This window comes from Oncorhynchus clarkii, chromosome 9, assembly GCF_045791955.1.
Source record: "Oncorhynchus clarkii lewisi isolate Uvic-CL-2024 chromosome 9, UVic_Ocla_1.0, whole genome shotgun sequence".
In the NCBI taxonomy this organism is placed as follows: Eukaryota; Metazoa; Chordata; class Actinopteri; order Salmoniformes; family Salmonidae; genus Oncorhynchus; species Oncorhynchus clarkii.
In genome coordinates this window covers 36,394,747-36,421,932 of record NC_092155.1, presented here as the reverse complement: position 1 = coordinate 36,421,932, position 27,186 = coordinate 36,394,747, and the positions used below count along the sequence as shown (strand labels likewise).

Sequence of the window (27,186 nt, the reverse complement as noted above, 5' to 3'; positions counted from 1 at the left end):
GATATTCACCTGAAGTGCTGGTACTGCTAGATCTATAGCAGCAGTCTAATGTACAGAGTCAGGTGTTGTTGCCAGCCATAGCTTTCAACCAGCACCGTGCCATCCTCCAGTCCAACCAAGTGTGGGATGTTGACCCGTCTCAGTGCTGTGCTTCACAACACCAGCAATCTCAGACAAAGTGGTAACTCTGGTCTTTCTGAAGTGCTGCTTGATGAGGCCGAAGCACCAGTCGGAGGCAAGCTTGTGATCAGGAACTGAAGGTCCAGACTGGGGTGGAGCTTGTGCATGGTCCGCCAGGCACAATACCAGAGCACAAACTTGTTCTTGTTTTGGCCACTGCAGTTATCACAATTCAGGTCCACATGTGCTTCCCCAACTCCGTAGTTGGTGAAGAAATAGTGTATGTAGTTGATGACTGGGTGGCTGCCTTTGCTGGATGACATGCCTTCATCAATCAAGTAGTTGACTTGTTGTGGTATTCCTTCACAGCAGACACCAAACAAGCCACACTAGTGAGGATTTAAAAAGGAGATGGGACCTGGCTGCATAGGGTCAGAAGGACAGTGCACCTGGAAACAACAAAAGAACATAAAGATAAATAAAATGTATTGTCTCACCCCTGTCAGTCTGTCTTTACACAGCTTGGTGAAAGGTATTTGCCTTCTTCCCAATTATATATTGTGTGTGTGTGTGTGCGTGTATCTCTCCATCTCTGTCCGTAATCAGTATAAAGGAGGAAATAAAAGCTGTAATGCATCCTGATGTCTTGCTTGCTGGTTCAGTAGGGGCCCCCAGAGACAGCTGCAGGTCTTGACAGGTGGTCTTGCAGTCAGCAACCATCATCTGGTAGACAGATGTGCTTGCTTGGGCCAGCTCTCTTTTTGATGGGAGACATTAGACCATTCTCCTTGTATGACCGGTGGAGGAGAGTCAGGCGTGTTGTGGACGTACATGGATGAACGCTTCACCACAGACTGTCACCCCTTTTATTAAATAAAACATCCTGTCGTTTCCGTTTAGTTTGTACAGCTTGCATGTCCCGTTGTGTCAAGTCACTCAGGTTCACATGGTCTGATTCATTTTCAGAGTCAGAGAAGCCAGCATGGTACGATCATCCTCCTGAAAGTAGTCCATTACAACCTTTTCCCACTGACCTTTGTCGATAGCGCCTGATAAATTCAGGGCAGCAATGTTATGGAGAGCAGTAGCAACACATTTGCAGTTCTCCATGTCTAACGTTGTATCTTTAGAAAAAACTGCAGCTAATTTTAAAGACCGAAGACGGCAGACCAATCCAAAACTCATCTCTCGGCATGTCCAGCCCATTCATTATCTCAGCCAATCATGGCTAGTGGGAAGGTTCCTGTCTTTTTCTGTGGCTAAACCAACTAGTCTATTAATTTAACAACTTTATTCGTATTTACAGATGGCATACTAGTTTGTTATTAAGGCACATGAAAGTTCAAATGTTCAAGAAGGCATTTCTGCCAAATAACGCATTTTGATAAAAAATTTAAATAAACGTTCAAATGCCTCTCCTGTTAAGTCGTGACTCATGACATACGCCTGGTTTCCTGAAATTAGTTAGAATTTTGTTACTTCCTTTCACACCGCCTGATATAGAGGTCCTGGATGGCAAGGAGCTCGGCCCTATTGATGTACTGGGATGTCCGCACCCCCCTCACCACCTGGGGTCAGCCTGTCAGGAAGTCCAGGATCCAGTTGCAGGGGGATGTGTTCAGTCCTAGGGTCCCAAGTATGGCGGCGAGGTTGGAGGGAACTATGTTGTTGAACGCTGTGCTGCAGTCAATGCACAGCATTCTCACATAGGTATTACTCTTATCTTGGTGGATGAGAGCAGTGTGGAGTGCAATTGAGATTGCATCGTCAATGGATCTGTGGGGCGGTAGGAAAACTGGAGTGGGTCTAGGGTGTCTGGGATGATGAAGTTGATGTGTGCTATAACCAGCCTTTCAAAGCACTTCATGATTACAGATGTGAGTGCTACAGCGGTAGTCATTGTGGCAGGTAGCCTTAGAGTTCTTGGGAACAGGAATGATGGTGGTCAGCTTGAGACGTGGCGATTACAGACTGGGACAAGGAGAGGTTGAAAATGACTGTGAATATGCCTGCCAGCGCCCTGGTTAAAAAATCTTACTCACGTCGGCCTCTGAGAGCAAAATCACCCAGTCCCCTGGGTCAGCGGGGGCCCTCGTAAATGGCTCGGTGTTGTTTTTGCCCAAAGAGTAATAAAATGCATTGAGTTCATCTGCTAGAGAGGCATCGTTGGGAAGATCACGTCTGGGTCTTCCTATGTAATCCGTAATGGACTGTAGCCCCTGCCACGTGTCGGGCGTTGGAGCCTGTGTAATAGGATTGCACCTTGTTCTTATATTGTCCTTTTGCTCTGTTGATTTTTTTTTTACTGATATAGGGTTATTACCATCAGCCTACCACCCTGCATCCCACTGCTGACTTGCATCGGAAAATATGCAGGGTTGGTCCCTGGATGGGAGACCAGATGCTGCTGGAAGTGGTGTTGGAGGGCCAGTAGGAGGCACCCTTTTCACTCTTTCCCCCCAGGGCAGTGATTGGGAACATTACCCTATGTAGGGTGTCGTCTTTCGTATGTACGTTAAACGTGTGTCCTGGCTCTCTGTGGTCGCTAAAGATCCCATTGCACTTATCGGAAGAGTATGGGTGTAAAACCCCATGTTCTGGCTATATTCCCAATATGGCCACCTAATCAATCCCAGCTTCCAATTGGCTCATTCATTCCCCTGTAACTATTCCCCAGGTGTTTGCTGTAAAGGAGAATGTGTTCTCAGTCAACTGACCTGGTAAAATAAGGGTTAAATAAATATGAATATTGCTTATCTCCTATTATGTATTGATTTCCTTTTCATTCTTTATGCGGTGTGCACTGCACGGGAACAATATCTGGTTGTTTGACCCTTATTTTACCAGGTGACTGAGAACACCTTCTCATTTACAGCAACCACCTGGGGAATAACCAGGGAGAGGAGGGGGGTGAATGAGACAATTGTAGGCTGGGGATGATTAGGTGACCGTGATGGTATGAGGTCCAGATTGGGAATTTAGCCAGGACACCGGGGTTAACACCATGACCATTGTAATGTTTGTATGACTGACCCAAATTAGTCGACTGGTAGATTGTTTGGTCATTAGGCTGTTGTTCGACCGAGATTGTTTTATTCGAGCAGTAACAAATATATATATATATATATATATATATATATATATATATATTTGCGCCCATCTCAGTGAACTAATTCATTGCTGAGGCCTAGACTAAAAGCCAATTTATGCTTGATCCGAAAATGTGGTCTGAGACCAAATCGAGCTCTGTCCGCATCGCCATGCGCCTCCCAAATTTTGTAACAATGTGAAGGGCTCCAATACAACACAGGCTACCTAAATATGGTTCCTAATCAGAGACAACGACAAACACCTGCCACTGATTGAGAACCATATCAGGCCAAAACACATAGAAATAGACAAACTAGACATACAACATAGAATGCCCACTCCTATCACACCCTGACCAAACAAAACATAGAAACAAACAACACAAATCATGGTCAGAGTGTGACAGTACCACCCCGGCCGCAAAACCTAAACCTATAGAGGAGGGTCTGGGTGGGCATCTGGCCGCGGTGGCGGTTCTGGCGCGGTACGTGGACCCTTCTCTACCATAGTCATTGCCCTCTTCACGGGCCTCTTTAGAGTGACGACCCTCACCTCCGACCTTGGGTCTAAGACCCTAATTAAAGGCCCCACTGGACTGAGGAGCGCCTCCAGACTGAGGGGCAGCTCCGGACTGAGGGGCAGCTCCGGACTGAGGGGCAGCTCCGGACTGAGGGGCAGCTCCGGACTGAGGGGCAGCTCCGGACTGAGGGGCAGCTCCGGACTGACTGATGGCTCTGGCAGCTCCTGGCTGACTGGCGGCTCTGGCAGCTCCTGGCTGACTGGCGGCTCTGGCAGGTTCTGGCTGACTGACGGCTAAGGACAGACTGGCGGCTCTGACGGCTCAGGACAGACGGGAGACTCTAGCAGCTCAGAACAGACGGGAGCACCTGTTGTGATGAAACGGAGAGACAGCCTGGTGCGGGGGGCTGCCACCGCAGGGCTGGTGCATGGAGGTGTCACTGGATAGACCGGACCGTGCAGGCACACTGGAGCTCTTGAGCACCGAGCCTGCCCAACCTTACATGGTTGAATGCTCCCGTTAGCCAGGCCAGTGCGGCGAGGTGGAATAGCCCGCACTGGGCTGTGCTGGCGAACCGGGGACACCATGTGTAAGGCTGGTGCCATATACGCCGGCCCGAGGAGACGCACTGGAGACCAGATGCGTAAAGCCGGCTTCATGGCACCTGGCTCGATGCCCACTCTAGCCCAGCCGATACGAGGAGCTGGAATGTACCGCACCGGGCTATGCACACGCACTGGGGAGACTGTGCGCTCCACCACATAACATGGTGCCTGCCCGGTCCCTCTCTCTCTCCGGTAAGCACGGGAAGTTGGTGCAGGTCTCCTACCTGGCTTCACCACACTCCCCGTGTTGCTCCACCCAATACATTTTTGGGGCTTCCTCTCAGGCTTCCAGCCACGCTGCCGTGCTGCCTCCTCATACCGGCGCCTCTCTGCTTTCGCTGCCTCCAGCTCTGCTTTGGGGCGGCGATATTCCCCTGGCTGTGCCCAGGGTCCTTCGCCGTCCAGAATCTCCTCCCAAATCCATGAGTCCTGCGTTCTTTGCCGCTGCTGCTGCTGGCCGTTACCACGCTGCTTGGTCCATTGTTGGTGGGTTATTCTGTCCGCGGACAGACGCCCACCCAGACCCTCCCCTATAGGTTCAGGTTTTGCGGCCGGAGTCCGCACCTTTGGGGGGGTGGGTACTGTCACGTTCTGACCATAGTTCTGTTATTTTATTCTTTGTTTTAGTATGGTCAGGGCGTGAGTTGGGGTGGGCAGTCTATGTTTGTCTTTCTATTTTGGTTTTTGTGTTCAGCCTAGTATGGTTCTCAATCAGAGGCAGGTGTCGTTAGTTGTCTCTGATTGAGAATCGTACTTAGGTAGCCTGGGTTTCACTGTTGGTTTGTGGGTGTTTGTTTCCGTGTGAGTGTTTGTCGCCACACGGTACTGTTTCGGTTTTCATCACATTGTTTTGTATTTCAGTGTTCAGTTCGTTTTTAATAAATCGTCATGAACACTTACCACACTGCTTTTTGGTCCGATCCTTACTCCTCTTCAGACGAAGAGGAAATCTGCCATTACAGTAATGTTTTCTTCACAGCAAACAGCAAGCAAATTAAGTCTGTTTTTACATCCATTGAGAATGACAATAGTTCCTCAATGTATTTCAAAAATAATTATCTGATCCAGTGGGAAACGTCATAAAATAGGCCTACCTTATCAGTGCTTGACTTGGACGGAAATAGGTCCCGGTACTTGTTCTGGTGCAGCAACTCCACAATACTTTTGAAATAATATTCTATAAGAGGAAAACAAAATTTGAGGTGCCGGTACTCAGCTCTGGTGAGCTCCTGCCCAAGTCAAGCACTGCTTCTTATCCCTTGCGCAAATTGCCTACAGCGGTGTCTGTCCAGAGCTCACTGGTGCAGGAAACTCTGACAGCCCAGAATTTTTTTTTACAATGTAGCAAGTTCACTAGTGCAAGCTTCAGGCTGGACCCAACTTAATAGTTGATACAATGTTTCAAGTTTGTTGCAGACAGGCCATGTGTAGCCAATGGGATTTATAGGATATTTATTTTTATCAGGATATTTTCTACCTGCAGGCTGCTATTTTTATTTGTTGGCTTTATGTAGGCTTTTACATAGTTGGCAAATGGCAATAGATGTTACTTTTTAGGTTTGTGTCATTTTCACTTAGATTCGGATAGAATTTCGATTGACCACATGACAATGATTTTGAAATATGAAGATGTTATTATAAATTTAATTAAACTGTTTCACGAAAATGTGCATATGAAAACCATAACTGGCACGCAGATCGGTAGAAATGGCAATATAAATGAGAATTGAACATGAAAAAGGTTGCCGACTCCTCATGTAGCCTATTACTGACAACTTCAGGAGAGTAATGCAGAATCAGGAGAATAGCTGGGTCAGTTTTTTGGGGGGGGTTATCTGGTGCCCTCTTGAGGCATTTGTCTTATTTCATCAAACCGCAAACTTTAAGCATCAGACAAGCTCAATGCATATAGTTGATTTTATAAAAACACACAGTATATATGGAATGTCAGGTGACTGTGTGGAGAGGATTGTCTATATATGGAAAAATACACGTTTAAAAATGTCCAGCAATCAATTCAGGTCGAAAGAACAGACGACTTTTGGTCGACAAAGATTATTTTTTAGTCGGGGACAGCCCAAAATGTTTTTCAATTAATCCGGTAAGGAATGGGTTGCCAACTGGAGATTGTTAAAATAAATATGTTATTTCACTCATTCATTCATTCATTCATTTGTGTATGCTGCTTATGTGGATTCATGTGTGGTCCCCGAGAGCTGTAGGAAGTTAATGTGTAAAGGAAATATGGAGAGGTAATCATGTGTGCTCTGCGGAAGTGACATTTTATTCCCCGCATCCAAAGGCCGTGGCGCGCATGTTATAATATTCACTCCTATACTGAGTTAACCTGATCCATCATTCTCTGTTCTGTCTGTGTCTACAGAGCCCAGTATGAGGATGGTGTGACAGACGGCTGGAAAGACAAATAGAGGGACTGTAGAAATCATTACCATCAACAGCCAGACCATGGCCACTGCATCCATCCTCACCCTCCTCCTCCTCCTCTCCTCTCTCCATCCCTCTTCTGGCCAGGTGATCGTCAGCTCCTCCTCCTCATCCTCCTCTCTTCCAGACCCTGTCATCACTCCATCCCTCAAACCCAGTCTGCCCTCCTCTCGTCCCAGAGGTCGGAGCGACGGGTCTGTCAGAGTGATCAACACGGATTGGCCCACAGAGGGAGGCGGTAGGGGGGAAGGGGGCTCTGACCTGGGACAGGGTGGGGGGGAAATGGGCACTCCCACAACACAGACTAGAACTATAGACCTCAGTCAATCCCATTCCCCCTCTCAGAAACTCAACATTGGGTCTGCCCAAAGCCAGTCCACTTCTGTTGAGGCTAGGACAGGTACTATGGTAACCCCAGAACCAAGTGGGGTTGCATCTGCAAAGGGACCAACCGCGCTCCCACCCACCAAATCCTCAGGTGCTGAGCCAGTGACATCAGGGGGCAGGGAATCTGATGGACCAATCGTACCAAGGGATGTAGATGATTGGCAGATGACTGGATCAGGAAGTGAATTTGTCCCTACAGTGATGGCTGTTGGGAAGAAAGAGTCACCGGTTGCCTTGACAACGTCAGATAGAATGGCACAGTTCCGGCCACAGGCTCAGACGGCTTTCAGCGGAGGGCCATCATCCAAGATGGCCGAAGCACAGATGACCCCGACGGTCAGCCTCACTGTCCAGCCCCGCCTATCTGCCTTGACAACAGCCAAAACAATCCTTTCCACACAGTCACCTGACATTAGATTGACAGTCGTCACTGTGGTGTCAACAGTCCGTGGAGGAGTAGTGACAGGTGAGTACCTAAAGATAAACTTTTGACTGGTACTGTACATATAAGTTTATTTAGACTATTTTCTATGTTGTAGAATAACAGTGAAGACATCAAAACTATGAAATAACACATATGGAATCATGTAGTAACCAAAAAAGTGTTATATTTAAGATTCTTCAAAGTAGCCACCCTTTGCCTTGATGACAGCTTTGCACCCTCTTGGCATTCTCTCATCCAGCTTCATGAGGTAGTCACCTGGAATGCACTTCAATTAACAGGTGTGCCTTGTTAAAAGTTAATTTGTAGAATTTCTTTCCTTAATGCATTTTAGCCAATCAATTGTGTTGTGACAAGGTAGCTGTGGTATACAGAAGATAGCCCTATTTGGTAAAATACCAAGTCCATATTATGGCAATAACAGCTCAAATAAGAAAAGAGTAACAACAGGCCATCATTACTTTAAGACATAAAGGTTAGTCAATCTGGACAATTTCAAGGACTTTGAAGTTTCTTCAAGTGCAGTCGCAAAAACCATCAAGCACTATGATAAAACTGGCTCTCATGAGGACCGCCACAGGAAAGGAAAACCCAGAGTTACCTCTGCTGCAGAGGATAAGGTCATTAGAGTTACCAGCCTCAGAACTCTGTTATTAACTGCATCTCAGATTGCATCCCCAATAAATGCTTCAGATTTCCACTGACAGACACATCTCAACATCAACTGTTCAGAGGAGCCTGCATATATTTCATGGTCAAATTGCTGCAAAGAAACCACTACTAAAGGACACCAGTAAGAAAAGGGGACTTGCTTAGGCCAAGAAACACGAGCAAAGGACATTAGACCGGTGGAAATCTGTCCTTTGGTCTGATGAGTCCAAATGTGCGATTTTTGGTTCCAACCGCCGTGTCTTTGTAAGACGTAGAGTAGGTGAACGGATGATCTCTGCATGTGTGGTTCCCACCATGAAGCATGAAGGAGGAGGTGTGGTGGTGTGGGGGTGCTTTGCTGGTGACACTGTCAGTGATTTATTTAGAATTCAAGGCACACTTAACCAGCATGGTTACCACAGCATTCTGCAGTGATATGCCATGCCATCTGGTTTGTGCTTAGTGGGACTATCATTGTTTTTCCAACAAGACACTGACGCAAAACACACCTCCAGGGTTATTTGACCAAGAAGGAGAGTGATGGAGTGTTTCATCAGATGACCAGATGACCTGTCCTCCACAATCACCCGACCTCAACCCAATTGAGATGGTTTGGGATGAGTTGGTCCGCAGAGTGAAGGAAAAGCAGCCAACAAGTGCTCAGCATATGTGGGTACTCCTTCAAGACTGTTGGAAAAGCGTTCCTCATGAAACTGGTTGAGAGAATGCCAAGAGTGTTCAAAGCTGTCATCAAGGCAAAGGGTGGCTACTTTGAAGAATCAAAAATATATTTTGGTCTTTTACCAAATAGGGCTATCTTCTGTATACCACCCCTACCTTGTCCCCACCCCTACACAACTGATTGGCTCAAATGCGTTAAGAAGGAAAGAAATTCCACAAAGGGTGGCTACTTTGAAGAATCTCAAATATAAAATAGATTTTGATTTGTTTAACACTTTTTTGGTTACTACATGATTCCATAGTTGTGATGTCTTCACTATTACTCTACAATGTAGAATATAGTACAAATAAACAAAAAATCATTGAATGAGACTGGTAGTGTAGTTTCAGAGGAATATGTTTTAACCTACAGTAGAAGTACTAGTGGAGTAGTAGACGTTCATCCATAACTGGAGCTTGAGTACTGTGTTATAATCTCTGAGTGGTTCTTTATCATGTTGTTAGATCTTTTGAGTGACATTTATGTAGTTGTCAGCAGAGGGGCTGCTTCATGTCTCTTGTGTCTTTCTTCAGGTAATATGACAGCTAACACTACTACAGCCACAGACGGACCAATAGTAGGACAGACCTCCACTGTGACATTACCATCTCCCATAGCAACCACTCCTGGCTCAACCAATCATCAGCCAAGTACCACAGCACAAGGAGCAACCACCACAACTAAAACCAATACTACGACAACAAAAGAAGAACCCAGAAATACTTCAATAAGCACAACCAATCAACCGACAAAGGCTACTGAACCAGGAAGAACTACCAGTACCACCAAACAGTCGGCCAAGACAGGTAGAGAAAGTAGGCTTTTGGGTGTTGTAGTTCCCTGGGTGGAAATCAAAAGCCGCTTTGACTGGGCCTAAGTTTCCTTTTTATTTATGCAGCTGGAGTTTTTACTGGAAGTTCCTGGAAGAGGCTCAAAGGAGGGAAGAGGCAGAGACAGAGTAGGCGAGAGAGAGATGGAAAGTGGATGTGCCCAGGGTAGACTCAGGCAGGAAGGAGAGGAAGATTGACAGAGAGAAGAGCATAGAAACAATGTAGCACACTCTTAAAAGTAAATATGCCTGGAACACCTTTTAGGTTGCTACACCGATGAAATCTTTTTAATAATATATCAGAAGAATGGAGGTGTGGCTTATTGGAGGCGTGGCTTTCAGATAATTATTTTTGGCCACCCATTAGAGTAAATGTAATTCCTGTTCATCATGTTAAGTTTGTACACTACAAATAAAGTTATAAAAATTGAGTGTTTATGCATATTACATATTTTAATATAATATTAACATAGCTGACTACCTATAGTAACTATTCCTAGTTTGGGATTTGACTAGGCACTTGGGGAACTCATAAACCTCTGTAAGCCTCATTGAAGCTATAAAACGGTCAATGTTCAACCTTAATATGACAATACAACTGAAGAGATTAACAGGAATTACATTTACTCTAACGGTAGGCCAAAAAGTATCTATCAGAAAGCCACACACCACATACTAAGCCATGCTACATTGAAACATTAAAGGGTCCTCCAATAAACCCTCAACTAACCGAAGGTGCAAATATGAACCATTGACTAGCCATGCTTCCTTGAGGATCTCCAAGGGTTCCTTCCAATTCTAAGATCGTAGAGAGAAAAAGAGAAAGAGATAAAGGATTAAAGAGTGATGCTGAGAGTTTGAACAATGGAAGGGGATAGCGAGGACATAGAAGAGTAAGGAGGTAGTGAGTGAAAGAAAGTAAGGCAGAAGGAGTGGTAAGGGTATAGAAAGTACACAGGGTGAATAATGAAAACGAGATGGATAAGAGAGTGATGGAGAACATGAAGAAGTAGAGGAGAGGAAAGCAGACAGAAAAGGAAAATAATGACACGTGGGGTCTCTTTGATCCTATCAGGACAACATTTGAGCCACGTTTAAACAACCCTCCATTTGGTCTGTTGTCCCCAGGAGTGTACTGAAACTGAACGACTATGCCTCTTTACAGAACACTGAGGTTGATAGGTTAACTAATGGCTCATAATAATGATAACAGAGAGATGCTTATACAGTATGTGCTTTCATAGTTGTCAGCTATACTCTGGTCATTATTTGAACTGGCTAGCCAGCTAGAATGAACAAAAGCATTGTTTAGAAATAGCTTTTGGTTGCCTGGCTTGCTAGGTTGACATTTACTGAACTCATTTTTAAACGGATGGGTTCATTGATGTTGAAATAGAGAAAGTATGCTATTTGGAGACCTGGACTGCTGATATAATCATCTCGCTATAGGACAATTGTCTACAGACATGTCGATAGACGGACTGTAAACCAGCCTTTAAACTTTTTTCATGTCTGTGCAACATGGAAACTGGCAGTCGCAATCTAATTGTCTACAGACATGTTGTTAGACCACGTATAAGCTGGCCTTTAGGACTCAAAGAGCTCTGAGTGTTCTGTTCACCATTTCTTTACTTCTCCAAGTGTGTGTGTGCGTTCTTGCGTGCGTCAGCTAGCGATCACGCATGTGTGCATGTGTGTGTGTGTGTCTTTAGAGAAGGCTGGGAGAGACTGGTAGAATTTACGATTACAAATTGTCTGAGATTAAAGTTGAGCCAAACCCCATATATTTCTCGTTTGGACAGCATACAGTGCATTTGGAAAGTATTTAAACCTTTTTCTACATTTTGTTACGTTACAGCCGTATTACAAAATTGATTAAATAAAAATATTTCCATGTCAAATTACACACAATATCCCATAATTACAATGTGAAAACAGGTTTTTAGAAATTTTAGCAAATGTATTAAAAATAAAAACAGAAATACCAAATTTACATAACTATTCAGACCCTTTGCTATGAGATTTGAAATTGACCTCAGGTGCATCCTGTTTCCATTGATCATCCTTGAGATGTTTCTACAACTTGATGAGGTGACCAAGAACCCAATGGTAACTCTAACAGAGCTCCAGAGTTCCTCTGTGGTGATGGGAGAACCTTCCAGAAGGACAACCATCTCTGCGGCAAACAAAATTCTCTGGTCTGATGAAACCAAGATTGAACTCTTTGGCCTGAATGCCAAGTGTCATGTCTGGAGGAAACCTGGCACCATCCCTACGGTGAAGCATGGTGGTGGCAGCATCATGCTGTGGGGATGTTTTTCAGCGACAGTTGCTGGGAGACTATTCACGATTGAGGGAAAGATGAACGGAGTAAATTACAGAGAAATACTTGATGAAATCCTGCTCCAGAGCGCTCAGGACCACAGACTGGGGTCAAGGTTCACCTTCCAACAGGACAACGACCCTAAGCACACAGCCAAGACAACGCAGGAGTGGCATCAGGACAAGTTACTGAATATCCTTGAGTGGCCCAGCCAGAGCCCGGACTTGAACCCGATCAAACATCTTTGGAGAGACTTGAAAATAGTTGTGCAGCCACGCTCCCTATCCAACCTGACAGAGCTTGAGATGATCTGCAGAGAAGAATGGAAGAAACTCCCCAAATACAGGTGTGCCAAGCTTGTAGCGTCATACCCAAAAAGACTCAAGGCTGTAATCGCTGTCAAAGGTGCTTCAACAAAGTACAGAGTAAAGTGTCTGAATACTTTGTTTTTCTTTTGTGATTATGGGGTATTGTGTGTAGATTGAGGGATTTAAAAAAAACTTTTTTTAGAAAAGGCTGTAATGTAACAAAATGTGGAAAACGTCAAGGGGTCTGAATACTTTCCGAATGCATTGTAAGTTGTGTTATGGTAGTCCACCCGGTCAGTGTTATCTTAGTGGTTAAGCTCTGGTGGTTGGAGGGGATGAATGGAATTGTGATTGGAGTTTATTGGCTTAACAGGATAAGGTGGAGCTCTCTGGGAAAATGATTTGCTTGTTTTACCTTGAACTGCAGATCGTATTGTGTATGTGCATTTTCATGTGTGAACACATGTATGTGTGTGTGTCAGAGAGAGAGCGAGAGAGTGTGTGAAGGGAGGGGGAACAGGCATATGTGATAGATATTGTGGCAGGTCTTTGATAGTTTCAGTTTGTGTCATATGCTTCATGCTCCATTCCCACAGATATATTATGTGCTATACAGGATTTTTTTCAAAATTTTTCATTGTAATTTCTGAAAATGTCAATTTATTTTTATTGAACCTTTATTTAACTAGGCAAGTCAGTTAAAAACAAATTCTTATTTATAATGATGGCCTACCCCGGCCAAACCCTAACCCGGACGACGCTGGGCCAATTGTGCGCCGTCCATAACAGTGCGCCGTCCATAACATTTTTTTTTATCACAACGTGATAAAAAAAATATATATCAATATTTTTTGGGTTTAAATGCTCATAAAAGTGTGGTAAATGTGTACACTGCCCTAATGAAATTGCAGGAGTTCATAGCATAAATTATAACAGCACAAAGTAAGGGGACCGTCCTGGGGCTTTCAAATGTGCGTCCATTCAGTCAAAACTTAAAGGGCAAATAAAGGTGTGTTGACTGTGTTAAAGGCACTGAACTGTCTTGTTTGCTGAATGAGCAAATGAAATAGGCAGTGGCATGGTGCATATAGCCATAGAAGCACAGCGACTATGCCTCAATGCAGTCGTGATCGTGGCTTATTGGGGGTGTGGCCATCTTGTGAGAGTGAATGTCATTCCAGTTCATCTGCTCTTTTTTATTTATTCAAATCTGACTAACCCAGTGCACTGCTTGCTACAAATTCTACAGTGCCTTCAGAATGTTTTCCTACCCCTTGACTTATTCGGTCACAGCCTGAATTCAAAATGGATTAAATAGATTTTCTTCTCACCCATGTACACACGATACCCCATAATGACAGTTTAAATGTTTTGAAAATTAAGTAAAGAAATATCTAATTTACATAAGTATTCATAGCCCTGATTCAATTCGTTAGAATGACCTTTGGAAGCGATTGCACACCTGGATTGTACAATAATTGCACATGATTATCTAAATTAACATGAAATCTTTAAGCTCTGTCAAGTTGGTTGTTTGTCATTGCTAAACAGACATTTTCAAGTATTGCCATATACTTTCAAGCTGTTTTAAGTCAAAACTTTAACTAGGCCACTCATTCAATGTCATCTTGGTAAGCAACAGTGTATATTTGGCCTTGTGTTATTGTCCTGCTGAAAGGTGAATCTGTCTCCCAATGTATGTTGGAAAGCAGACTGATCCGGGTTTTCCTCTAGGATTTTGCCTGTGATTAACTCTAATCTTTAACACATACTGTATGTACTTTAAGAAAGTAGTGTGCGCCTCACACACACTTGCACATCAGATGCACACACACACACACACAACATTGTACAATATTTGCACATTATTCATTCAAAAAATATTCAAGCTCTGCCAAGTTGGTTGTTGATCATTGCTAGACAGCTATTTTCAAGTCCTGCCATATATTTTCAAGCCCATTTAAGTCAAACATGTAACTTTTAAAATAATAATGTGCAAATATTGTACAATCCAGGTGTGCAAAGCTCTTAGAGAGTTACCCAGAAAGACTAACAGTTGGAAATGCTGCCAAAAGCGATTGTATCATGTGTTGACTCAGGGGTGTAAATACTTAATGAAATTAGGTATTTATGTATTTAATTTTCAATACATTTCCAAAAATTGATAAAAACTTTGTCACTTTGGATTCAGGCTGTAACACAGCAAAATATGGAATAAGTCAGAAGATATGAATACTTTCTGATTATGTCAAGAGATGATCTCATCAATTGCACAATCTAGTAGTAAGCAGTGAGCTCCGATCAGGGAGAGGAAGAGGTGGAGAGGAGGTGATAATAAGAGAGAGAGAGACTATTTACTATTTGGATTGTGTGTGAGGGCTGTTTGGGGTTGAAAGAGGTGAACTGTTTCACAATTACCCTTTGTGATTTTTGCCCTCATTGGAAAAGACTGTTGACAAAGTTGAAATATTGAGTGTTGAGTGTCCTTTGGCCTGGTAGGAGAAAAGAAGGTCAAGATATTCAACTCCCTGTGGGTTATTTGTTGCCTTGTGGAGGAGAACCTGCTGTGCTTTCAATACACTCTTCTCATAGGAAATTAGCCCCCTCTAGTGGGGTAGATGGTCCACTGTATGTGTCCACTTGTTTTAGCTGGGTTCTGCTCTATTAAAGAAAGTGTATTTGAGTATTATTGTCAATCATAACAATCATGCTTTGGGACAGTTCAATATGATGAATTTACAATTTCTCTCTCTGCCTCCAGGGATGACCCCTCTCCACATCACCCCTACTCTACATATAGTCAGAGGGCGGTACATCCCCAAAAATGACACCCGCCCAGTTCAGAGGAACCACTCTATCCCTGTGGGCCGCCCTCACCTCCACCCATTCTCCTCTCCCTCCTCCACTCTCAGCTCCTTAACTTCCCCCAACGGCACCTCTCTCCTGTGGGATGACCTGAGAAGGACGCTGGGCTTCGCCTGGGGGCTCCACGTCTACGGCTCGGCTGTCCTCTTCCTGCTCTTCATGGCTGGAGCCACCCTGGCTCTGGTCCTATCCCCTAGCATGCACTGCCCTCACCGTGGTGCGCTGGTCCTGGCCAACACCCTTCTCCTCCTGGCGGGCGCAGCCAGGGCAGCTATGTGCCTGATTGACCCATACGGAACAAGGAAGATTCTTCCACGGTCTACATTGACTGCTCTTTATAACCTCCCTCTGCCGTTACTGGTGTGGGCTCAGGCTGCACTGGTGCTGGTCGCCATGAAGGGGGCAGGTGTGAGTCTGCTGCCATCTGCTCTGGAGCGCCCTCCTCTGGTGGCTGTGTTGGCTGTATTACAGTGCACCCTGCTGCTGGCTGCTGACCTGCTCTCCCCAGCCCTGTCCCCAGCCGTGCCTGTCACCCTGCAATCTCTATCTCTCTGCTGGGGCCTGGCACTCTGTCTGGGCTTCCTGTGCTACGTCTTCCCCAGCCTCCGCCACCCGCCCACCCAGCCACCTGTCCCAGAGGAGGGGAGGGCAGTTGAAGCTTGGCCGGGGGGTAGGAGGGCAGGGTCGGTGGTGGGTCGTGTGCTGGTGTTGTCTGCCCTCCTAGGGGCATTGTGCTGTGGGCTCCATGTCCACGCCACCATGTGGCTCTACGGGATGTTGGGGGACTGGAGGTGCTTCTGCTGGGACTGGTGGCTGGTGCACTTCTGGGCCCGGCTTTTGGAGCTGGCCTGGGCCTTTTCTCTCATTCTCTCGGGCTCCTGGGTGTTCTGGAGGCCCCAGAGGGCCCAAGGGAGAGGAGAGGAGGGAGCAGTGGAGAGCAGGGGGGGGGGAGATCTCCCCTCACCTGGACAGTCATCTGGGTCGACTCATAAACACACCTGCTGGGCCAAGATAGTCAAGAGCCTGACGGGGAAGCCCTGTGGGAAGTCAGAGAGTAACGGAGTGGGAGGGATAGGAGTAAGAGGAGGCGGGGCGGGGGAGCTGCCTAATAACTGGGCAGGGCAGGAGCGCTCAGGGGCTGACATCAGCAAGAGTCTGATCAGAAACCAGAACCGTGAGGCTCCACCATCACTCCCCCGTGGCGTCAAGGACAGCAACCGTGGACGTAACCAGATGGGCAGGTCTGCAGAAAATGGGGTGTCGGACAGGTCCACAGGATCTCTGTTGAAGGCGTTAGGCCACCCCCCACTGCACTTGCTTAGCGGCAGCCTGGAGCAGGATAAGGAGTCAGGGGTGTCTCTGTATGAGTTTGACCTGCGACCCCCCTCCCCCATCGACCTGAGCCGCAGCATCGATGAGGCCCTGCACCAAAAGCACCTCCTCCATGGGGGCAGCCTGTTTCAGTTCCTGTGCGCCCCCTCACCCACTCCCTTCCCGGGCTCAGCTGTCAGTCAGGGGGGCCCCTGGCTCCGCAGGAACACCGAACCACAGATCGCTGACAGCAGTGAAGATCGCTTAGCCTGTACAGATTCCTCCGTGCCACTTGGGGGAAGTGTGCTCAGCAGTGTTCCAAACAGGCAGATCACTGCTCCCCCCACGCCCTCTCACCAGGGGCACTGCTGGGCCGGGGACGGGGGAGCCAGTGTCCCCTCCTCAGTTTCCTGTCCCATCTCCCTGCACCCCTCCAGAACCTCCAAGGGGCATCTTGGGGATGAGGGGGAAGTCGACACAAGGCTGTTCCTCACCCCAGACACGAAGACCCAGAGGGGGAGGGTAAAGAGGGAGGGAGCGGGAGGGAAGAGTTACCTCATGGTCAGCAGGCAGGATGACTTAGCCAGCATCAGCAGTGAGATTATTGACCTCTGAACCCATAACTCTAACCCAGGACATCAGGACCAGTGACCAAGCCCCAAGCAAAACCATCAAAAAACAAACTTACATAAGACCTTAAGACTTAGGTAATAACTTTAAGTCTATCTAGTCAACTAGACTTTATCATAAACATTAACTCAACTACATGAGGAATGTTACGTGAATCATGGACAGAGGACCTATTTTGAGAAGATGAGGGAAAATACATAAAAGCTTTCATATCCCCTGAGTAAAAACAGATGTCCTATATGGGACATTATCCAGTGTTTGCTCTAAATGTGAGTGGTTCAAATGTATATATGGCATAGGTGTGGCTAACCTGACTCAGATTCTTGTGTGAACAACAGAACAAACACACGCCTACAGATATACACCTGTGTACATTTGATTAACTCGCTGCATTTCAAGCATCACATACATCAGCACATACTGTACATTCACTCCTTGTAGCACTATTATTTAAGGTGGTACAGAGCGAACAGAGGAATGGATTGATGCAGGATTCATATTGGTGACTACCCAGGGATTCCTTAAAATATTTATTGGTCATCTTTCTACCATTCCCTCTGTGAATCTGTTGCCAGCCATGTATGTTAAATATGAACGTCGTGGCTCCTTCCTTTCTGAAAGCCCCTGTTAAAAATGCCTTTATATGAATTTATTCACTTTGTTCACTTTGATAGTATTAATTTGCTGTCCTTGATATTTGAACTTGATGCATACGTTCATGTGTTTTTAAGAGTTGTGCCATACACATTGATCACATTGGTGGTTGATTTCAAGTTATGCTTAAAAATACATTAATAACACATTATGACCTGCGTGACAACAGTGGTCTTTTTCCATATTTCCTCTCGCAGGAAGTTCGTGTAGCAGTCCACATGCATAGGATTGCTGGTAATCGGCTCATAATTGAGTTGCTGTTTCAGTAGTTTGCCTTGTATGTAAATGTGATGTTCATTAAACAACTGAACTGACACTCAGAAAGAAAGTGCATTATCCTGTGAAACTGTGGCTGATGCCCGGAGCTGAAGCTAAAATAGTTCCTGCTAAAACCAGACATTTTAGTTTGAAAATGATGCTGATACATTTCACCTGCTGATTGTGTGTGGTACATTCTATCATCACGGACTGTCAAAGCCCATGACTGCATTTTGTAACACTCAATATAACTGACATCACTATAAACATACCCACAATATTTTATCAGTTTCAGCATATCAGTGCACACCGTGAACTTTTTGTATTTTTTAGCTATGCTCCTTGCTCCATACAGCTAAGCAGCTATATTTAATTCTATTTGCCTACTGTACTATGAACTACAACACTTCTGTACTGTAGTACGCTACAGCCTAGACATGAGCACTCTAGGCAGAAGTATTTTTACTACTCAAGAGGAAAATATCATACAAGTATATTATGTAACGTAAGAAAGTATGTATGTTATTTTTGGATCTTTGTAAATAAAGGTGCACTTCAAAAATGATCAAAAGGTATTTACTGTGAAGACAATCTGAAGTGGTCTTACTGCAGTCTTTGAAGCGTTGAACAGAGTTATCTGCCAAGAGAGTGATGACTGGTCATGGCTTATGGGGGAATATTGGGAACAGTGACTGTCCAGCCCTAATTTCTGATATGCAGGGCTCCGTTCAGGATAGAAGTGTTGAAATAAGTTTCACAACAAACAATACCAGGGATTGCAGTAGACATTAGCATTTCGTTTTTAGGGGTTAAATGGCAGTGGCACTCTCTAATTTGGAGCTGTGTCCATTTTAAAATGATACTGAACAAAGCCCAGGAGTCGACCCTCAGTCCCATATCTCCTTTTGAGACCTGGGTTGAGCAAAATAGGCACAAAATGGGAGAATATATTTTGAAACGGAGTAAAATGGATTACTAGATCACCTTTTTTTCTTTTAGATTTAAAATCCTTCCAAATGTGTCATACCGAACACGGCCTGGGTCCCTGTGCGACAGGATCAGCTATTTTCTGCCTCTTTCAGGGTCATTGCAGTCTCTCCCTGTGACGTGAAATGATTGACTTGTTTAATATTTACAGTACAGTACAATGGGGTGGTGCTGTTGTCCACATTCCAATGACCCCACCTGATTTCAGTATACTTTGCTGTTTCTCCATTCACTTTCAGCTTGAGGAACTATAGAAATCATCCTTATAACTACACGTTTAGGATCAGATCACCCTACCTTCAATTCTAACCTTAACCATTTGGATGGATGATGAATATCTGACCCTCAATCCGTGATCTGGGACAACTTCTGCCTTCTCCTTCATTGCATTATGGGGTTGGGTTAGAATGACCTTCAGCAGTGATTGGCAGTTGTGGGGATGTTTGTGTTGTTTGTGCCATAGTACAGCAAACCAATCAGTCCTCCTCTGTGAACAGTCATCACAGTGCAGAAGTAGAGATTTTCCAACATATTCATTTAATTAATTTGCTAATTGACTGTTTCTATATAAAGTTGTATTATATTGTGTTGCGGCATCTTATCTGGTTTCAAATAAATATGAGAAATATTTTAAAATAATCTGAAATAATGTGTTATTACTTAGTCTTTGCTGCCAATACTTACAGTATTATGTGTTATTACACTTGTAGTACAGGTCTTAAAAATGTCACAGCATGTAAATTGCTTTAGATAATGAAGGCAGTCCTATATTATTATACAGCTCATTCATTTACTTGTTTATTATCTTGTTCACTTAATCTTTCCATCCATGAATCTTTTTAGGAAGTTGTTCTTGTGTCCTTGGCATTACGGGCCACATGAGTGAGTGAGAGAGAGAGGTATATAACAGAGAAACATAGAGGACAAGCATAAATGTACGCAGACGGTACCCTGGAGTTCTGCTCCCAGATGGACTTGGGCAGCAACTGGACTGGGAGGTGAGTCTTGAGGTGAGGAGAGGTGGTTAACTTGTCTAGAACCTCCACCCCCAGGACAAACAGTAGAGTAATAAAGTAGCTGTTTGATGGTCATAAACAACGTCACCAATCCCTCTCTTGATTTTAAACATGTTTTTACATATCCATTTTTTTTTACAGTGAAATTACAAAATGGCAGAAGTAAATGTTGAAGTTTTCCAATTCTCTATTATAAACTGAAGGGAAAAGTGGAATGTGCATCTTCAGGAAAGGAACTTGGATGTCAGAAGCTCAGGGGCTGTCTGACCAAAGTACAGCAGGTCTAGAATGTAGGAGACCAACGTGGTTCCTAAGAAGGATAAAGAGAGAGGATGGATACACAGTCATTCACGAACCCAAACACTGTCTTTAATGAAACATCAACATCAGACATAGAGAATGTAATCCAGCCTGGCCTGGAAGTTATTCTTCTGTCCCAGCTGTCAGTGAAGTAGTTGGTCATAGAGACTATGGAAGTGAGTTTTGGTTTAAGTTGGCAGCCCCATCTGTAAAAATGAGAAATGTAGGTTATTTTCTCCAGAACCAAAACAATAGGGTGTTTAGGATGTGAGGTTTAGTCCTTGTGAAGTTTTTTTAACAGTGAGGAAGCAGATCTGACTTTTCTTGCCCAGAGTGAGGCTTTTTATTTGTGTGGAGATAATAATTAGCCGGTGACTGTACAATATACACAAAATATAAGAAACGGGAGGTTGCACTGTATATAGCGTACATTCTCCTTGTATAGCCTATAGCATACATTCTCCTTGTATAGCCTATAGCGTACATTCTCGTGTCTTTGACTTTTCGTGTTGTAAATTAGTTTTTATTTGGCTCTTTAAGATCCCAGTCAGGATCTTCTATCCTTTAACATATTACAACTTATTTTGTGACAATTGCGTTGTTTAGGCTACTCTATAACATGCTAGAAATGCATTCATAAGGCTTAAAAGGCCATAGCCCACACAGTGGTGTGTATTCATGGACACTAACCCCCAAAAATTACAATTCAAATACTTTTGTCACTCTGTGTTTCACAATTTTCCTTCAATTAGCAACAGGCTGAATGTATCTCACAGCAGAAAGCTTCCTAGCGAGCGAAACAGCGCCCCTATGTCTCTCTACGTGTAGGCCATCCAGTGTTGCCAACTTAACGAGTATTCAGACTCCTCTAGCGACACATTTTCAAAAAAGCGACTAGCGACAAATCTAGCGACTTTTTCTGATGTTATTGGAGACTTTTGGAGACTCTGGCGTGAAAGCACGTATCGTTCTTACTCTTCTCAACGAGCAGCGGGTGCTGCCATGGGCCCCACCCCAGTCCCGAAGCCAGCTGCAGTCAGAGCAGGAGATGCTCACCCCTCCGCTTCCAGACTGCAAATGTATCGCGCAAGCGGGAAGCCGCCGCTGGCTGATCCCGCCCTGGTTTACATTAAAAAAAAACAATTAACCTGAATTAGGGCCAGACTAGTCACCATAATTCTCTCACATTACCATTGACAGTTTTTTTCTATTGGTCCATTTAGATTGTTAATATAGATTGTATACAAAAAAAAAAATGTTTAAAAATGTTTTACTGTGGCTCCTAAACTAAACTAAAAAACTAAAAAATGTAATAAAACATTTAATTAAAAACTAAGTAACTCCGCCAGAGTGTCTCTTTTGGGTCACTTTGCCGCTCCCTAGCCCAGATAAAGGAGGAGGGTTGGAATTGTGACATAAAAAAAACAATAATCGACAGAAAACAGTTCATTTGTAGTTCTATACATATTTAGGGTGTTTAGGGTCACTCACTTTTCATTTAGGGTTACTCACTTTTTGTCTCCCCCACGACGTTATTCCTCTCTCCTAAAGCGTCCATCACAATTACATGCACATTTTTTTTATTTTTATTTTTTTATTTTATTTTACCTTTATTTAGCCAGGCAAGTCAGTTAAGAACAAATTCTTATTTTCAATGACGGCCTGGGAACAGTGGGTTAACTGCCTGTTCAGGGGCAGAACGACAGATTTGTACCTTGTCAGCTCGGGGGTTTGAACTCGCAACCTTCCGGTTACTAGTCCAACGCTCTAACCACTAGGCTACCCTGCCGCCCCACATGGCCAATTATGCAAATTAGGTTGATGATGTCATTTAGCAACTTCTAGCGACTGAGGGCATCTATCTGATTCTGTCCAAACGAGTATGACATTGTTGTCACCTGTAGCATTGAATGCAAGGGTGCCAGTGAGCATATGGTCTCCCATGACAAAAAAAGTATAAAAAGTTAGCCAATCAGCTTTGAGCTAAACTGAGCGAGCTCAATTGTGACTGGTCCTGGCAGGAAAAAAAAGTTTAATGGGAAGCCAGTTTGGATTTCAGTACTCTCCAATCAAATTGCTTTGAGAGCATATGTCATTAACAGAAACAACTTGAATTGTTGCATCTAGTTGTGTTGTTGTTCTCTGGTGGCTAGCTAGCTTGCAATGAGGAATCGGCCCAGAAGCAGCCCTCTTCCGGGGCCAGAACTGATTGAATCGGCCCAGAATCGAGTGTCGGATTCGGCCCGGAATTGAGCCGTTTCCGTCTTCTGGAATTCAGCCGAATTGCCAGCATCTTACTAGAATCCCTCCAGAAGTGGCCCGATGCAAATGTTTATAAATTACCCGATTTAGTAATTTTAAATATTACTATTATACATTTTATACATACAAATTATACCCATCGCCAAATGTGTTGTTGTTTTTTTACCCCCTTTTCATCATATCCAATTGGTAGTTACAATCTTGCCTCGGGGAGGCGAAGGTCGAGAGCAGTGCGTCCTCCAAAACACAACCCCGCCAATCCACACTGCTTCTTGAGTCAATGCATGCTTAACCCGGAAGCCAGTCGCATCAATGTGTCAGTACACCTGGCGACCGTGTCAGTGTCAGTGTGCATGCTCCCGGCCTGCGACTGCAGTCGAGACAGCGTGATGGGACAAGGACACCCCGGCCGGCCAAACAGGTATCAAACCAGCATCTGTAGCAACGCAGCTTGCACTGCAATTCATTGTCTTAGACCGCTGCGCCACTTGGAAGGCCCCATCCACAAAGTTTTTAATGCTGATCAATTGCCTTGCACAAAGTTTCAAAATTCTAAAATACTACTTAAACAGCAAAGACTCTTAAAGAATTTAAATGTAATGTTAATTTTTTGATCACAGAAACAATGAGAAAATATGGAAAAATAAATAAATAATGAAATGTTAATTATAAAAAGCAGCCAGTGTAATCATCTGCCAGAGAGTAGCCACAATCGGCCCGAGCCACAAGTACCTCATGTGGGCCAGATAACTCGCACCGGAATCGGCCCGAGCTCAATCCCCGCATCCTACCCATAAGTAATACTGCCGAAGGCGGGCCAGACTCGGGCCACAGACTCAGCCGAGTGCCCAGAGTCTCAGTTGGAATCGGCCCAGATCCACTGTGCTAGCTGGGTAGCTACAGTGGCGGAATAAATTCAACCACACACATAGGCCTAACTATTGATTCAGGACTACGGACAGTTACTGCGAGCCAGAGCAAAGAAAAGAGGCACACCGTCTCTGCTATTTCAGTATCATGCTGAAAGAGAGCGCCGATTAAAAACAGCAGTCACACACAGTATCAAATAATGTTAAAGAAAAAGCAGCCCATTCACTCGAAAATAATAAGCCAGTAGACCCCAATAAAAAGACACAACCATTTAGCAAACACAAAATGAACAAGCAAGGTAGTCTAAAGTTAAAATGCAACAATGTTTCACACGCATTATATCAAAGATATTAATAGCGGGCATTTGCAGGGTCATATAGTTTGTCCTTTGATTTTATATAGGCGAGAAGTACTTTCTCGATTGAGATCAAAGCCAAGGCTGACAGTTCAGGGTGGTGAATGTCATTTCAACAGAGGGAATGGTGAAGACCAGACAGGTCAACCTGGTCTCAGAGCATTTCGTATTATTCTGTACGTACATCCAAGATACTTCCTTTAGTATGATACACTACATGACCAATTCATCCCAAAGGTGTTCGATGGGATTAAGGTCAGGGCTCTGTGCAGGGCAGTCAAGTTCTTCCACACCAATCTCAACAAACTATTTCTGTATGGACCTTGCTTTGTGCACAGTGGCCTACCACTTCAAGGATGAGTCGTTGTTTCTCCTAGACGTTTCCACTTCACAATAACAGTACGTACAGTGGACCGGGGGCAGCTCTAGCTGGGCAGAAATTTGACAAACTGACTTGTTGGAAAGGTGGAATCCTATGACGGTGCCACGCTAAAAGTCACAGAGCTCTTCAGTACAGGCCATTCTACTGCCAATGTTTGTATATGGAGATTGTATTGCTGTGTGCTCGATTTTATACACCTGGCAGCAACGGGTGGGGATAAAATAGCCGAATCCACTAATTTGAAGGGGTGTCAATAAACTTTTGGCCATTTAGTGTATGTTAGTTTCATATGGTGTGGATGTCCATTACCCATTTCGTATATTATGAATTACAATTCATATTATCTGGTACGAATTTGCAAAAGATATGATATGTTAGGAATTCTAGCTAGGTCGCTAGGTGGCTAACATTAGCTAACTTGCTAACGTTACCTAGGCTAGGGGTTATGGTTAAGGTTAGGGTTAAGTTTAGGAGTTAGATTAAAGGGTTAAGTTTAGAGTTAGGGAAAGGGTTAGCTAAAAGTGTTGAAGTTAGGATAGTGGAAGGGTTAGCTAACATGCTAAGTAGTGCAAAGTAGCTAAAAAGTAGTAAGCAGTTGAAAAGTTGGTCAAATTGTCCGTGATGAGATTCGCACTCGCAACCTTTTGCTTGCTAGAATTTCGCAATATACACCCACCCATCCACCCTGACGAACCACTCTACTTTAGTTTTTCCTTAGAGTAACCAAATCTCTTGCCATGTGTAACCATACCAAATATACTGTATCATACTAATTTCAGTGTCCTGAATTTACTTTCACTATTTTATGTCTAGTCCATGAAACCAGGTTGGTCAGGAAAGCAGATACAGTGCCTTGCGAAAGTATTTGGCCCCCTTGAACTTTGCGACCTTTTGCCACATTTCAGGCTTCAAACATAAAGATATAAAACTGTATTTTTTTGTAAAGAATCAACAACAAGTGGGACACAATCATGAAGTGGAACGACATTTATTGGATATTTCAAACTTTTTTAACAAATCAAAAACTGAAAAACTGGGCGTGCAAAATTATTCAGCCCCTTTACTTTCAGTGCAGCAAACTCTCTCCAGAAGTTCAGTGAGGATCTCTGAATAATCCAATGTTGACCTAAATGACTAATGATGATAAATACAATCCACCTGTGTGTAATCAAGTCTCCGTATAAATGCACCTGCACTGTGATAGTCTCAGAGGTCCGTTAAAAGCGCAGAGAGCATCATGAAGAACAAGGAACACACCAGGCAGGTCCGAGATACTGTTGTGAAGAAGTTTAAAGCCGGATTTGGATACAAAAACATTTCCCAAGCTTTAAACATCCCAAGGAGCACTGTGCAAGCGATAATATTGAAATGGAAGGAGTATCAGACCACTGCAAATCTACCAAGACCTGGCCGTCCCTCTAAACTTTCAGCTCATACAAGGAGAAGACTGATCAGAGATGCAGCCAAGAGGCCCATGATCACTCTGGATGAACTGCAGAGATCTACAGCTGAGGTGGGAGACTCTGTCCATAGGACAACAATCAGTCGTATATTGCACAAATCTGACATTTATGGAAGAGTGGCAAGAAGAAAGCCATTTCTTAAAGATATCCATAAAAAGTGTTGTTTAAAGTTTGCCACAAGCCACCTGGGAGACACACCAAACATGTGGAAGAAGGTGCTCTGGTCAGATGAAACTAAAATGGAACTTTTTGGCAACAATGCAAAACGTTATGTTTGGCGTAAAAGCAACACAGCTGAACACACCATCCCCACTGTCAAACATGGTGGTGGCAGCATCATGGTTTGGGCCTGCTTTTCTTCAGCAGGGACAGGGAAGATGGTTAAAATTGATGGGAAGATGGATGGAGCCAAATACAGGACCATTCTGGAAGAAAGTCTGCAAAAGACCTGAGACTGGGACGGAGATTTGTCTTCCAACAAGACAATGATCCAAAACATAAAGCAAAATCTACAATGGAATGGTTCAAAAATAAACATATCCAGGTGTTAGAATGGCCAAGTCAAAGTCCAGACCTGAATCCAATCGAGAATCTGTGGAAAGAACTGAAAACTGCTGTTCACAAATGCTCTCCATCCAACCTCACTGAGCTCGAGCTGTTTTGCAAGGAGGAATGGGAAAAAATGTCAGTCTCTCGATGTGCAAAACTGATAGAGACATACCCCAAGCGACTTACAGCTGTAATCGCAGCAAAAGGTGGCACTACAAAGTATTAACTTAAGGGGGCTGAATAATTTTGCACGCCCAATTTTTCAGTTTTTGATTTGTTAAAAACGTTTGAAATATCCAATAAATGTCGTTCCACTTCATGATTGTGTCCCACTTCTTGTTGATTCTTCACAAAAAAATACAGTTTTACATCTTTATGTTTGAAGCCTGAAATGTGGCAAAAGGTCGCAAAGTTCAAGGGGGCCGAATACTTTCGCAAGGCACTGTACATACTCTCATTCAGCCTCTTCTACCATAGAAAGTGGAGGAGGTCGGCTGGGCTCCTACGCTCGAAGTGAGACATGGAGTTAAGTTTTCATCCGCAACACCAGCAATCTCCGACAATGTGGTCACTCTGGTCTTTCTGAAGTGCTGCTTGATGAGGCCGAAGCACCAGTCGGAGGCAAACTTGGTGTGGCTTGTGATCAGGAAGTGAAGGTCCAGAACGGTGGAGCTTGTGCATGGTCCGCCAGGCACAATACCAGAGCACAAACTTGTTCTTGTTTTGGCCACTGCAGTTATCACAATTCAGGTCCACATGTGTTTCCCCAACTCCATAGTTGGTGAAGAAATGGTGCATTTAGTTGATGACTGCGCTGCTGCCTTTGCTGGATGACACACCTTC

The 27,186-nt window shown here is 44.3% G+C and overlaps 1 protein-coding gene across 2 annotated transcripts in view; it reads left to right on the top strand.

The window, feature by feature from the left end:
* LOC139417212 (proline-rich transmembrane protein 3-like) overlaps nt 1-18,721 on the top strand; it is a 32,392-nt gene extending 13,671 nt beyond the window's left edge. The window contains exons 2-4 of one of the 2 annotated variants that reach the window (XM_071166459.1): nt 6,719-7,633; nt 9,515-9,787; nt 15,203-18,721. In XM_071166459.1, coding sequence (XP_071022560.1) covers nt 6,802-7,633; nt 9,515-9,787; nt 15,203-17,232 — 3,135 coding nt within the window. In that variant the 5' untranslated portion in view covers nt 6,719-6,801 and the 3' untranslated portion in view covers nt 17,233-18,721. The remainder of the gene's footprint in view (nt 1-6,718; nt 7,634-9,514; nt 9,788-15,202) is intronic. The other variant, XM_071166460.1, reaches the window with a different exon arrangement.
* Nucleotides 18,722-27,186: the final 8,465 nt, after the last annotated feature.